The sequence below is a fragment of the Geospiza fortis genome, unplaced genomic scaffold (assembly GCF_000277835.1).
Source record: "Geospiza fortis unplaced genomic scaffold, GeoFor_1.0 scaffold20, whole genome shotgun sequence".
NCBI lineage: Eukaryota > Metazoa > Chordata > Aves > Passeriformes > Thraupidae > Geospiza > Geospiza fortis.
Window position 1 is genome coordinate 1,626,386 of NW_005054374.1, and position 15,341 is coordinate 1,641,726.

The 15,341-nt window shown below is 39.8% G+C and overlaps 1 protein-coding gene across 1 annotated transcript in view; it reads left to right on the plus strand.

Annotated features, from left to right (window-relative positions):
• Positions 1-487: 487 nt before the first annotated feature.
• The window catches only part of PRRG1 (proline rich and Gla domain 1), a 28,832-nt gene continuing 13,978 nt past the window's right edge, over positions 488-15,341 (plus strand). The window contains exons 1-2 of the mRNA XM_005424856.2: positions 488-607; positions 14,758-14,807. Coding sequence (XP_005424913.1) covers positions 14,798-14,807 — 10 coding nt within the window. The 5' untranslated portion in view covers positions 488-607; positions 14,758-14,797. The remainder of the gene's footprint in view (positions 608-14,757; positions 14,808-15,341) is intronic.

A 15,341-nucleotide genomic window follows, 5' to 3' on the forward strand; every position in this document is an offset into this window, starting at 1 on the left:
CAGATGTTGAGAAATCCCTGGGTGAAACTTGGATTATCCTTTTCTCACACAAGTTCATCCAGAAATTTGTTTTCAACTAGTGTACTCAAAAGAACAAAGCATTGTATCTGGTTGTAATATATGCAGGTGTTGAGATTATAACTTGGTTATCAGTTTTCTTTTGAGAGAAGTGGATAGTTACACACAGAGTAACTGTACTCTTAGTGCCACTTCCAGAAACACAAATGGAGAACTGAAGTTTTGAAGTTCACTTTAATTCAGTCTCTTCATACATCTAGAACAAGCTACCGTTTTCTATTAAATAATAACATAATATTTCTTGCATTAAAAAATCCTGTTGTACTCAGGCAGTATTTTGGTCTCTCCTCCTTACTTTGGTTGTATGGTGTCAAGAAGTTTTCTTGATGTGACTCAAATCTGTATCAAATTCTGCTTTGACCATGGAATTACAAATTTCCTTGTATCTTCTGTTGTGCTTATCACCTTAGATCTCAGCACTCAACTAGTTCTCCCCTTAATTGAGAAAACTCTCCTAAAACAAGGAAATCATCCTCCCATTCCACATGAAGAGTGAAAGATAAAACTGTGGAGACCAAATCTGGTCCAGGTAGGATCTGATTTTTTTCAGGATATTGAGTTCAGTTGTCCTCATTTATGTTAAGTTGCACAGGTGCAAATAAATGGAATGTCTGTTCTAAACCTATTCTGCTTTTGCAAATCAAACAGTCAGATTTTGGGAGATGTGTCCCTAAAATAAAGTGTGTATAGTTGGTGTCCACATTGGAACAGCATTTTTAGGTAATTTATCTAGAGTCATGAATAAATTCTGTGGCAAAAGCAGAATAAAATATACTTCAGGACTGTGCTAATTTTAGACTACAGCAGTGTGAACCATTTTTGTTTGCTCTGTCATTTTAAACAGCTCCTTTTTCCTGTGATCCTCTTGTCCAGCATTTTGTTCTGCCTGCCTCTGTGACCTCCCTCACTTGTGATAGTGAAATTTCCATACTCTGTTTGGAAATTGGGTGAGGCAGATCACAGGACCAATCAGGTTGAAAACAAAGACCTCTCTGACTTGTTTTTGGCTCTTACCTGGCTCGGAGAAACAGCTAGACAGGCAAGGAACAGGAGATGTGGTTGGTAGCCCATGGGGAAAACCTAACCCATTTTGCCCCTCTGCTTCCCTCTTCCATTTTTCCAGTAAATCTTATTTGTGTCATTTCTTCCCATTTACTCAACAAATTACACCAGATTCCTGTAAGCAGGAGTTCTAATTTTTTACACCATCCTGTTAAGAACTTTTGCTTTCAGTTTGTCAGCTCAGTCCTGAATTTTGTTGCTCATTTTCATCTCTCTCTTTCATGACTTCCCATCAGCTGTGTTTCCAGGATGCTGTCTGGTCTGGCTGATGTTTCTTTAATGGTTGTTTTGCTTCAGCCCCCAAAGACAATCTACTTTCTTGCCTGCACCATTGCTTCCTCTCCTCTTCCACATTAAAAACAAAAGCACTTGCAGTGTGCAGAGGAGAACCCTAGAGAGCTGCAAAGGAGTGGCCTGAATGACCTAATGTCTCCTCTGTTCTCCTGCCAGCTGAGTTCAGATGTTGGTAACTGTTTGACCTTTTAAAATCTAATCTGACCATACCCAGACTTTTCCTTGTTTACCTTTACTTGTCTTACTGATTCTTGTTAAGCAAAATTTGATACACATTTGTGTGAAATACACCTAACCCATTCTTTTCTTGCTGGCATTTTTGATGGTGCTGATTATTAAGTAATCAGTGTTTTAATCAAGGTTGCTGAATACTATTATTAGAATAGCTACATTTCAAAAATAAAGCCTTGACAGTTAGAAAAATAAATCCCATGCTAACCACCTAAAATCACACCATGGATTTTGGCTTGCTAAGAAAACACATCTGTTCAGAGCTCTTTTGTGCCTATTTCAGGCTGTTGCTTATTTTTAATAATACATAATCACCTGGAAAAATAACTTCAACTTTGAATAAAAGTTAGGCATCTGTTCAGAACTAAATTTATAAAATCAGGCAATAAATACATTTGCACAGCCCACTATACTGGACTTAGCAACCAGAGGAGTATTGTGTGTGAGACATGCACACTGTAGTAGCACAAGAAGTGTTGCCCATTTCTGGTTTTCAAACCAGAAATGCTGCTTTCTGCTAATAGATCACTTTTTTAACCAGATATCTTTGCATGAGGGAGAGACAGACTATCCTGCAGTTGCATCTTGAAAGATCTTTGAGATCCCTTGCATTTTTCACATTTCTTACCTGCTCAGTGGGGTGTTTCATTTAAAGTGTTTGAACCAGCCTTCTCATGTTGCTTCTGAAATTATTTTTGAAAGCTGGCATCTCATATTTGAAGATCACACACTCAACATACTTCCAGTTTTTCATCTTAGTGGTCAGTCTGTACCAATATGATTACTCCAAGAGTGGTCAAATTAAGTGATGGTCAAATTAAGTGGTCAAATCCAGAGGCACCATGTGTAGGATAGGAGTAATTTGTCATACATAAAACTTAATCCCAGTGAAGTATTCATTTTGTCACCTGAAACTGCAGAAAATCTATATTAGTCAGAACTTTAGGGTGGGTGAGATTTTTTGTTTGTTTGTTTACACCAAGAATTGTTGTAATTCTGGATATTCCTGTTTTGCTGAGCTCTTTGTTTTCCTGTAGTATAACAATGGATGGACCAGTTTCAAGATTCACTTTACAGCAATTCTTCATTAAAATCCCAATCATTAAATTAACCATTTAACATAACTGTCTAAACTGTAATATTTATTATATTCAGCTGTATTTGTAAATGTTTCCTACTTGGCAATGAAGAATGGCTCAGAAGGTGTGAATCTGTTAACTCACTGGTGTGAAGGCAGTTTATGGCATCCTAACAGGAAAACTCATAAATAGTGGCTTCAGCAGACCTGTGAACTTTTGCACCTGGCTGTTTCTCCAGCTTTATCAGTGAGTTGTTTACTGACCTTGTGTATATTCTTCAGCTTTTATTTGCAGGCTGTAACTCTTACCATTCACTAAATAAACCTGGGAGGAGAAACAACTTTCTGTTTGTCTTTCTGTCCCTAGTCTCCATTCTCATGGCTGTGGGGAATGGGGAAGGGTTAAATGAGGTTTCAGGGTCAGAATTAGTTTAATCTCCTGCTGGTTTTTCTATAGATTTCTCCTGTGGCAGCTGAAACGAGCACAGTCTGTGATATTTTATTTCAATACTGCTGAGCACTTGTGATATCAGGAATGGAATGGACTCACTGTTGTGTTTGCTGTTTGCTGCTGTTGGTTGTCAGAGCTGTGGGCAGCATGAAATGAAGGCGTTGCCTATTGACTGTGTGGCTGCATAAGCGGCTTAACTCATCTAAGCTTCTCCCTCTGCCTGAGAACAGGAGTTCTTCCTTTTCCACTCCATCCTTGCTGGGTTTTGCATTTTCACTGCTTCCCTAGTGTTCTGCAGTCAGCTGCAGCAGGGACCTGATCTGTTTTATTTTAAAACAAGCAAGAAGGTGAGAAGGTGAACAAACTCATCTTTTATGGAAAGGCCACTTAGGGTGAACTGTAAAGAAGTGCCCAACTACAAGCTCATCAGAACTGCAGGTTTCAAAAATGGAAAGGCATCAAAGCACTTTCACTGTGGCTATTTGTTAGGAACTCTTGGCGAAAGATTTGATCAAAATTTTCATCTCCATGTAATAAAATATTATGATTTATGGTTGATCTCACTGTAAATTTTTGATTGATCTCAGTGTAAATTTTTTACAGTGAGATCAATCATTCACTGGAACAACCTCCCCAAGACCATGGGGAGATCCCTGTAACTAGAGGGTTTGTTTTGCAATTGGGTGCTAGATAACCTCATCAGGGCTGCCTTCCACACAAAAGGTTGGACCAGACAATGTTTTGACAGTCCTTAGCTGCTCTGTGGTTCTGTGTAACTGTTTGGATGAGTGAAGCAATCTACACCAGAAGTACACAGGGTGGAGATGCACCTGCTGATGGACAGCACATCTGGGATCTTTCCAGTGACTTCTGCAGTGTATTACACATGTGAATGAGTTACCAGACCTAAAAAGTATCAGTGGTGTATTTTTTTGCATTAGAAGACTCCACATTTTCTGTATCCTGGAGTAGGTGTTCAGGCTTGTGGGGGAATAGGGGAAGACCCTTAAAAATCTTCCAAGAGCAAAATGTTAGACGTGTTAGATCCTAGAGGATCTGTCAGTTATGAATGAAGTTTTCAAGAGCTAACTTTATTTTATTCTGTGTATGCTTTTGACACAACTAAGATAAATTGCATCTTCAAACACAGTGAATTGCACACACAAATTTGACACATCAATTTGGCATGTGAGTTTTAGGAACTTCAATATGAACATCCTGTGAGTTGGTTTTGTTACACGCATTTTTGTGCTTCCTACTCAGGCAGAATGGGTGTTGTACTGACTCCCTTCATAAGGAGTAGAAGAGCAACAGTAGAATTATTGTTTGAGTTTTGGGAGCTGCTCTACAGTTTTTTACAGTGCTGGAAAGTGCAAAAAATTGTTTATAAGTATGAGCTGATACTGGTAGGTATGGATTTGTTGATCAGCTGTGACTTAGAGCTTCACTGTGATCCTTATTTCTCATAAATCACAGTTTGAATTAGATGTTAGTAGTTTGAATTAGATGTTAGTTCACCTTCCAGTGTTTTCTCCAGTTATGATGTTCAGAATGCCTCCATGCTCTCGATCAGTGTGCTTCCTCTAGGAAAACTGCCATGAATTTAAGCTTTTCTACCGCTCCATAGTAGTGGATTGGAAGGGACCATGAGTAAAATTGCTGGACTAGAGGTCAAAAGGGATGCAAAACTATCTGCCTGGGAGGTTGACTTTGGTGGCAGATGCAGTCTGGAAAGTTCACATTTCCTTTCTGTGGCTGTCCTGGGGAGCAGAGCAGCAGAGAGGAGAGGGAGTTCAGTGGGAGAGGGACAGAGCTGAAGTGCAGAGCACAGAATTGCATCAGCCACATCAGGGGGCTTATCCCCACTGAAGGGTGGGTGGCAGTGGCAGGAAAGGAGGAGAAATTCCTTGACTCCTCTTCAAGTCTGAAGTCAAAACGTGTTTTGCTATACCCTAAATGTGTAAATGAGCTTTGTGGGTAGGTTTGTTCAAATCCTACTCATAAAAAAAAAAATAAGTGCAATGCAGTAAAATAATGTGTGCATCTTCATGTGTTTGGAAATTCAGGTAAAGTTATGTAGGAAATAATGGACGTGGGTGTTGAGAGAAGGAAATAAGAGTATTTAATATTTTAAATCTACCTTTTTTTCCCCTAGTTTGTAGGGCTCTTTACCTTTCTGTTTTACTGCAGCTGCTCTGTGGATTCTGGTGGTGTACAACTTTCTGTATGCTCTCTTTATGCAATTCCCCAGTGTGACAGAAAACTTAATAAAATCTCTAAAGGAGTTGTGCCTCATTATCTTTTGCCTAGTTACCATATAATTCAATAAGATGAAATATGTGTTTATGACTCTTTCATAACTTCTCTGCAATTTGATTTTTGGTTGACTGGAAAATCCCATTAAAACATGCTCTGAAGTGTTGTCATACATGCATTGCTTCAGGGGAGGACAGGCAGGGTGGAAATTTATATTAAAGCATGCTGACGGTGTGTAAATACTTGGAAGAGAAGGCTTTGTTTGCACATTTCTCTGGCTTAGTTTAGCACTTCACAAAGGAATTACTTTTTATTGGTTTGGGGTTAATTTTTCTAAATTAAATGGGGTGTTAGACATTGGCCTACCAAACAAGGGCTAAATGCAGTTTCTGTACGGGGCAGAATGTTGCCTCATCACAGAAAAAACAAAATAAACTTCATTAAGTAGTAATCTTATCTTTCCTATAAAATTATTGCACACAAAATAAAGATGCCAATGTGAAATTACCCGGGTTCCTTTTTACTGCAAAAATGCACATTCTGAGATCTAGAATCTTTCTGGGGTTTCTTAATAACTACTTGAAAAACACTGGTAGTTTAGTGGTAGTCTGATTTTTAAAAGTAGCTGTTGCTGCTTGCCTTTCACAATATTGTAATAATTCCAAGATAAACTTCAGTGAGTTGAGGAAAACCTTTTTCAAGTGTATGGAATTGTCAGGTATCTCTTTTTCTGTGGAAAGAGCAGACTTGAATATTGGATACAGATTAATAGAGTTGGAGGCTGAATCTTGTGCAGCCAGTTTGTGTTATCGGGAAATCTGTGAAAGTATTATTTGTGACACGTGGGTCATGGTCTTGCTTTATAAGCTGTGTTGGGGAAGAAAGTATCTGTAAGAGTTTCAGAGCAGGATAAATGGTACATTGTTAGCTTTGATCTTGTGACCTTTTCTGAGCAGGCAACACAGTACCTGTAATGAAATGACATTTTTGTCAATGGACTGTGCCCAGAGACTGTTCCTTGGCCCCTCTCTCACATGTCTAGAGAGGTATAATCTAAAATAAAGGTAGTACTCTTTACTTCTTTTTCCCTTCCCTTCCCTCTAACCCATATATGCTTTTAAAAGGCAGAAGGTACTGTTGTACTCTACTTTCTACTTATTATGAATGCTTTGATGTGTTGATTTGGGAGACCAGAGGCAATGAAAAAGAGAGATTGTAGGTAGTGAGTAGGACCTCTAAAGAGACCACATGCCATCTGTCAACTCGATTTCTGGTTGTCATGGTGTTATGTGCTGGTATTTACTCCTCTGGTCCTAATCCAGTTTTAAACCACTTCGGAGAGGAACTGGATGGAGTTACCCATTTCATACTGGGCACTGGGCCTGCTCTTTTCACAGCCACTAATTACCAATATAAGCTACATCTGGAGATTTTTGTTATAGTAATCACCAAATCTCACCCTCATTTATTGATTTCCTTTTTATGTTTTAATCTATTTCTAATTTTGTCCTGAGCCGCATCCTATGGCAGCAAGTTCCATGAATTATACGCTATGTGAAATTTCAGGTCCTTTGGCTGATTTACGTGTGTGTCAGCTGAGGTCAGTGGGTGCCCTCCAGTTTCTCACATTGTGGGAAGCAATGGCTGGCTGCAATGTGTTGCATTTGTTACAGTTAGATCAGCTGAGGGTCTGCCTTCTCTGAACTGAGAGGTTTGTTACACAGTGATGATTTAAACACAAAGGATATTTTCCTTCTTTCCAAATAAATAGCAACATGTAATTTTTCATCCATATACAATGCAGTTTTCAGCTGAAGTTGGGAGATGCTGACTAGTCCTAAGTTTGTTGTCTGTAAAACAGCAGGAGATGGTCTGAACTACAAAATCAAAGCTGGCGTGTTTGTAATCTAGAGAACAGATGCAAATGTTTCATTTGTATGAAAACAGGGACACAATAGGGGAGGAAAATAAGATAAGTACACATTCAAAGCTCCTCATTTAGGGAGGCTGTGAATGAAAACATTCTGCAGTATTCTGATACAGTTCATGTGGGTTTTTTTCCTTAAAAAGTGCTAGCAGATCCATTGATTATTTTATCTTACAATAAATAAAAAAAAATACAGGATAGATATTCAATAAGTAGCTGTTGCTTTACTACTATGACAAAGGATTTTATCAATGCATTATGTAACACTTCAGCCACCTGTAAATGTGTACCAAAGGGATCGTGTACTTTGTCTGGCTTATTATGTATTGACTTTGTGTGTTACTTTATTATTTTAGAAGCTGGTAACATTTTGGAGAGGAAGTTTTTGAAAGTATCAGTAATGGTGATCATAAACTGTTAATTTTGTAATCTGTAACTGTGAGTTTCCACTCCTTTGGGGGATGTGGGAAGAATGTGCTTTTTTTGTCTGGGGAGGTGAGAGCTGGCTAGGTTGTCTCACAGTTCCTGGATTAGCTGTCTCTGTGTGTCTCTTTTTCTGGTGTTTCTGAGAAACTACTCCAGTATTTCAGGTTTTAGCCTTGGACTGGGCCCTGTGGTGTCATGTGTATTAGCAGGATATAGTTTCTGCTTCAAGAACATAACTTGTGAAGACAAAAGACAAGCACATAGACTGCTTCAGAAATCTCTTTGACTGTGTGAGATTTTTTTAATTTTGAGAGATTTTATTGTTTCATTTGTTTTTTAGTTTGACGGAGAGTCTCACATTACCTTTGTTTTTGTCAGCTTATTTATCAGAGTAATTTTGTAGCCTCACAGAAAGTTTTTCCCAAACATCCACTATCACCACATAAAAATCTTTGGCCCTATACTGAGAAATCATTTTTATAGAGGTTCCCTCCTCCACTACTTACTGCTGTGAGTGTGGTCACATAGTGCACATTGGGTGTATCTGCAGTAGCCTTTTGGTTCAAATTAGGATTCTTCCAATTGTCACTACTTACTGTGCTTTGGTTTGCACTGCAGAAACATTTCAAAACACCCAGACTGAGATATTTTTGAATGAAGGCAAACCAGAAGATAAACTCCAAGAGCTGCAGTCCCACTGCCAGACAGTGCTCAGCTCATGAAAGCAAATTAGAGCTACCCCAAAGTAGAATTCTTGACCCATGTTGTGTAAGTGTTGGGTTCTCAGTACCAGCTGTTCAGCTCTTCAGGTGCTCTCCTAGTGCTCTGCATTCCTAGCTAATGGGAGTGTAGTCAGGATAGAGACCATTATTATGCACTTAGAGGTTATTATTCATGGCCACTGAAATTGCTTCAGATAAAAAGTCCAGCTATTCAAGCCTGAGTTAGAATAGATGATATCCAAGTGGTTGACAAGTTAGATTTGTCAGCTGGCACCCAAACACAAATTAGGGCAGGGAGCACTAGATCTAGTGTCAAGCTGTGTTCCTGTCTGTTACCTTTTCACCTTTCCCACTATTAATCTGACTTCCCCTCCATATTCCCTAACATGCTTATCCTTGTTTTCCAGCTGCTTCCCCAAATCACAATATTCTGACACCTCACTTGTGCTGGCAGTGCACTTTCCCTGTTCTCATCTCTTTAACCTACTTGAGTTGTCCCCTTGCAAAGGGCTGTGGGGCTGTGCCTGGTCCTGGACACGGTGTTTGCTTCCTGACTGCCAACTTCCTGCTGGCAAAACAGACAATGGTTTTCAGCTGCCAAAGGCACCGTGACTGCTGAGATAACTGTTGCAATTGGTAAACCCATCTTCGCTTCACTGAGACCATTAATGGGTTTTCTCTGTTCTTCTTGGTCATTGATTTTCATGGAAGATGTGTGGGAGCAGGAAGTAATCTCAGTGTCAGATTTAGTTAAAAGGTACTGGCAGAGGAACAGAATGTGGAATAGATAAGTGACGCAGCATCAGTTTTGTGTCCAAACAAAATCAGGAGAAAAACACATCCTACTGTGAAAGCTTTGTTTAATTGTTCATCATTCTCGCTTGAAAAAGGAGGGGAATTGGTTGTTGCTATATCAGCATTTCAATGGATTATCAAGTTAAATGCTCTAAATCGGAATTCCTAAGGCATAGGAGATTGTATAAACTAAAGCAATATCTTCTGACAGTAGCTTACAGAAGAGTGAGGTGTCTGAAATTCTACTCTACAGGCTTCTCGGAAAGGCATGATCTTGTTGTATTGCATCTAGCACCCACGGAACGCAGCATGATCTCTTGAGGATTTGTGGAATTCTGGTTTCCACACAGATGGTTATGTAAGGGTTCAGTTATGCCTCCCAGGAACTGCCCCACATGGTCCCCAGGAGTTTTGAAACAATGCAATCCACCAAAATTCTCCCTGTCTATAAAGAGTTTTGTTACTTCTCCTGCCAAGTGTCCTGCTTGCCAAGATGTATCAAGACAATGATCTTGTTTGGTTTTTAAAGGGAAGGGAAGGAAGAGATAACTTAGCTTATAGCAATTTCCCCTTTGAACCCCTGGAACTATGCAAAAAGTAACCAGCCAGAATATTGCCACAGCTTAAACAGAAGACAAAGCACTGAGTGAAGAAGGGGTAATGAAGATGAGGCAGAAGCTCAGCCTGAGTCTCTGCAGCTGCAGTCCTGAGGAGATTCCTCCTCTCTGCTCACAGGGTGGTGTTGTGCCCTGTGCATGCTCTTTCTGTGAGTAATGATGTTTCACTGGGTTTAGGGTGCAGTGGCAGTCTGCTAAGTACAGGTTCCTCTTAGTGATCTGCTCTGTGGTTTTGGGTGCTTAAATTAATGATGATGTTTTATAATGCTGTGATCAAATAGCATATACAAAGCAGAAGTATTAGATTTTCAGATCTCTGTTTTACTCTTTGTCCCATGTAGTCTGAGGTGGGATAAGTATTTTGTGTCGTCACCTGACAGAGTAGTTTCCAAAGTGTTCCCTCCCTCTCTATTCCCACTGAATTCCCTGGAAAACCTTGCTTTTGCAAGCAAACAGAACTTAATAAATAAGGGCTCTCCCATATGCTATGGAATTCCTGTTCAGAGAAAAATCAATCTATTTTTCCAGCATCTGAATCAATGTAAATTCTTTGGTATGCTTTTCCTGGGGAGAAGAGTTGTCTTCTTTCTTTGGAAGAAGATAACTGTAAATGAAATTGTACTCTTTCCAAGCATGGAAAAGATGTGGTGCCAGTGGGATTTTCAGGTAGGCACATGATACATTCTGTACAAATGGCTGTTAGATAATTAAATAGCTACACAGGAAGTCAGATTGATAATGTTTTAATATTTCTCTAAACAAACCTCTCCCAGGGTGTTCCAGGTGTTGCATTGCAGCTGGTTTGGGACTGAGGAGCTCGAACAAGAGTGTTTATTTTTAGACTGAATGTCTACTGATCTTTTAGTTAACAGTGTCCCTGGAATAGACCTGCTTTCATAAAAAGCACCAGAAGAAGCTAAATATTGATAACTTTAAGAAACTATATAGCTCTTGGGCTTCATGAATTGTACAGATTACACAACTAAAGTTAGCAGCGGTACCGCTTGCCAGAGTTCTGTTGCCGAATGGAAAAAAAGCCACTTCCCCCTTCCCTACCTGGATGCTGTCATGCAAATCCCTCCCCAGCTGGGAGAGGAGCAGGGGGCCTTGCAGTATTTTAAGTCCTTTTTAACACAGCAGGTGAGAAACTAGGTGAGGTGAAAATACTGCAGCTGCTTTACATTAGCCTTACTTTCCCTTCTCTTCCTCCTCCCTTCCCTTAAGGACTGGCTTTGTGCTGGATGTTCTGTATCCTGGGAGCACATGACAGTGAGGGAGAACAGTGCAGGCAGTTTGTGTGCCCTCAGCCAGATCCTCTGCCCTTTCATGGAACATGCTGCACACAAGTTGCCATTAAGCTTGAAGTCAGGAAATGTACTCAGGAGAGGTGTGTGCCTGCCAGCCAAAGATGGTTATCCTAATAAATGCAACAAAATCCTGCAGAAACACTCTCTTAAGACTGTAGCTTTTAATGCTGAAATTAGTTACCTTCCCAATTTGAGAGATTGTCACTGCTAGAATGATTACCACCTTTGGAATTATGTATACAAATATTCTATGCTTTATGCTTATAAATAGTGTATGCAAGATTTGGGTACTTGCAGAATTGAGAAAAAGAATATTTAGGTTATAAATGTATAGCTTGGTTTGGTATTTCAGTATTAATTCCTCTTTCATGCAGGATGTTTCTCCTTGGTAAGAGGCTGCAGCGTGTTGCTGAGCAGGGCACTGCTGGTAAATAGCAGGGGTGGTGTTGCTGTGTCTCCTGGGCTCTCTCACAGGCTCTAGAATTCAGTGCTTCCCACTGAGTCATTATAATTCCTACTAGAAGTGTGTGGTTCATTGTTTTTTGTTTTGTTTTTTAAGCATTCTACAAGCAGGCAGTCAGGAAAGGTCACGTATTTGTTGGATCAGCTGCCATTAACTCAGAATTGGGCACTCAGCATGGGTGTAGGGCTGTGCAGCTGTCCACTGTGTTGTCACATATCTAAGGTGATCTATAACCTTATAGAAGATGGATAGAAGAGGGGTTCATGAAACAACAAATTTTGGTGTTTCAGTAAGACTTGTGAAGATTTAAAAGCAGGAAGCTAAGTAAGGAGTTGGACAGAGGAATAAATGAGTCAGCAGTAAGTCAGGATGCTCCTGTGGTGTGACCAGCCCTCTTCTGCTTTATTAGCTGGCTTATGATGGTAAAAAAGGGTTTTGTACTTGTTTTTCTTCAATCCTCTCTTCCAAGCCACCTTTGAACTGTTTAGTCAGTTTGAACCAAGAGTGTCAGAGTAGAGGACTAAAGTGTAATTAAACTCCTTCCCTTTAGGGGAAGGGACTGTTAATAGAGGGTAAAGTTGTGATTTCTGGGAGCTTGGAAATGAAGAAGTTTGAGAGGAAATTCAGGAGAGAGAAAACACGTTTTTCGGAGAATGGGCAGAATTAGTGCCAGGGAGCTCTGAATGCTTGTAACTGCTGTAAAAATCTAATGTGGATTGATGAAGGGAAGTTTCTGCACTACAGCCACTGACTGAAAAGCTGTATTTGATATTTCCTGTAGAAGGACATACTGTTTCCTTCTGTAATGAAGGAGGTAAAGTGAAACATAATTTTTGTTGTGCAGTCACTAGCCCCTAATAAAATTTTCATTGAAGAAATTAAAAGATATTCTACCTTCACTGTTTTCTTTTTTCTTCTCCCTGTGTTTTCCATATTTTCCCAACCTGTGAGTCAGTGTTCTGGTTTTCATTCCCAGAGAAAATGATATGCCAAGTACCAAGTGCCAGATGCCAAGGCAGAGGCAGTGACTTGCACTGCTCCTGGTGGAAAACATCCCATAGCAGGGGGGAGGCACAAAGTCCCCTTTTTCCCAACACAGTTCCAAGTAGGCAGAGCCATCAGAGGGGTTGTGACTCATGGATGTGGATGCTTGTGTTCTGTCTTGGTTTTGTTTTTTTTATTTTGAATGTTGTAGAAATCCACACTCAAGTTTTGTTAAAAGGGTGAAACGTTAAAGACTAACTGAAATTTATTGCAAAAAAATGATCCCATTCAAGAGGGGACACATAGGAAATGTATGTTTAATTCCCTGCATTGCTGCCACTTGTCAGAGCAAGGGAGAATTCCTTCTGTTCTCTGTTGATGTTTGTTTATCTGGGGGGCCACTCCTGGCTGCTGCCTCTTCTGTTGATGTTTGTTTATCTGGGGGGCTGATGCTAAACCAGCTGACTGAAACTGGTGGGTAATAAATGGCAGAAGAAAATAATAACGTAACATGAAGAAAATAGTTAGACCACTAGCCAAATCTTTCATGACCTGTTTGTTTTAATAAGTTTAGCAATTTCTTCATCGCAGCTATTTGGGTTGTGACTACGTGATTAATCATTAAATGACACTAATTTTATTTTTATTCAAGAAGCAAAAAGCAAAGGTCATTTGTGTTGGCATAGAGTAGTCTGCTGAGAAAAATTCTGGGTATTTTATATACATTCTGAAAAAAATAAATTAAGCCCTCTGTTTCTGTCCACCTACAATACTTAGCAACAACAAGCTAAAAACTATGGTGGTGAGATTTCAGAGTGCCTTAATGTCTGCTCTTTATTCACATTTATTTGCCTTTACAGAGGTTTGATGAACTTGCTTTAGAATGAGTTAGCTCCTTCATCCCTTATCATGTAGTGCCACTCCTACAGTTTTGTTAGCAGGCTGGGATGTCTTCATGGAGCACCATTCAGCTCAGCATGCAAGTACCGCAGTCTGCTCTTGCATGAGGAGTTACAGTGTTGGGCAGGCCAGGCTGGGAACATCAACTTTCCCTCTTTGTTTATTACAACAGCCATGGCTAACCTTTTTTACAGAAAGGTTTGCTTATGAGGGTTTGGATTTATGGAAAATGAGAACATCTGGGTGCTGTGATATGTTGATGTGTAACCTGGCCTCTGAAGGCTGGTGCTAACCCTTAGGAGTAGGTAATTTATTAATAATAAACCCTTTAACCTCGTGGTGTTGTTCTAACTTGGTTAGGCGGTTGCACCTTTCTCTTACTTTGCTGAAAGCTTTATTTCCCTGACTTTTCCCATACCAAAAAAGAGTCCAAGGAGCTGCACTACTCTTGCTTCCTCCAGATGCAGTTCTTATTGGCTCTCTGCCTGCTGGGTGCAATGAGCTTCAGGCACTTTGTCAACTGAGAGCATCTCCTGTCTGTTCTCTTTCCAAGATGAGGCACAAAGTACGTGTAAGTTCTTGTAGGGCAGGTTGGGATCCTCTGGTGTAGTGCAAGTTCCTTTGCCAAATCATAGTCTTGTTCTGCCCTTGAACTTTATGCAGGCATCCTGCTTTAATCAGTACCCGACTCTGAATGAATTTCCATATGTTCACTCTGATTTCAAAAATCTGATCTATAGACTAAAGATAATGAGTTGACTTGATGATCTCTGCAGAGTGAATTTAAGTCTTAGTTAAGGTATAAGTAATTACACTGGAAAATGTAATGCCTTTAAAGTTCAGTTAGGCAAAACAGGATGCATTTTGTTTGAAATTATACACACCCTCTTATTTCATATTAACATTTTTGATATTCTGAATTTGAAAAGCCTTGAAAACTGTTAAAGCATTCACCATTTCACAGGTTATCTTTTCCTTGGATAGAGTTCCTATACTACTGAAATCAGCCTGCATGCAGTACTGGTACAACTCAAAAGAGGGGTTCATTTTCATCATGGAGTTTCGAATTCTGATGTATTCATACCAGTATTTGGGAATCAAGAGAAACTTGTCCGAGTTGATTGTAATTTGCAAACTCATCAGGATATTTGCTCTTTTGTTTACAGACTTGATATTTGCAAGTTCCCGGCCTTGACAGCAATCACCATGGATAGTGGTAAGTTTAACCTACCGATGAGTGTACATTCTCCATTATTTCCTGTTAAGTAGACAGTAACACACCCCAGCACTGTCTTCTGCTCATAATCCCAGTCTCTGCACAATAGATGCCCTCTGGCATTGAACTGGCTTTGATGTTACAGATGATGCAGAACTTTGCCCACATTGAGCTGGAGTCATGCAACTGTTCTGACAGAGATGTTATTTGCAGACCATAAAAATCATCACAGTCATATTGTTGCCCTTTGAAAGCTGGTTGCAGATTGAAGACCACAGACCTGAATTTCCAGCCCTGAGTACTTTAGATTTAACTGGTTTTAAGCTTGTTTCTGTAACTCCTGATTCTCAGAGCAGAAGTCACTTTTTAAACTTTGTAACTAAAAGCACAAATTCAAACCAAATGGATTTGTTAAGATGACCTACAGAAAGATGTAATAGCAGCAGCAGCTTCAAATTTAGTGCTGAAATGTTTGGGTTTACTATTTGGTGGTGATTTTAGTCTGCTTAGGTGGGTAAGGAGTCAAAAAAGGAA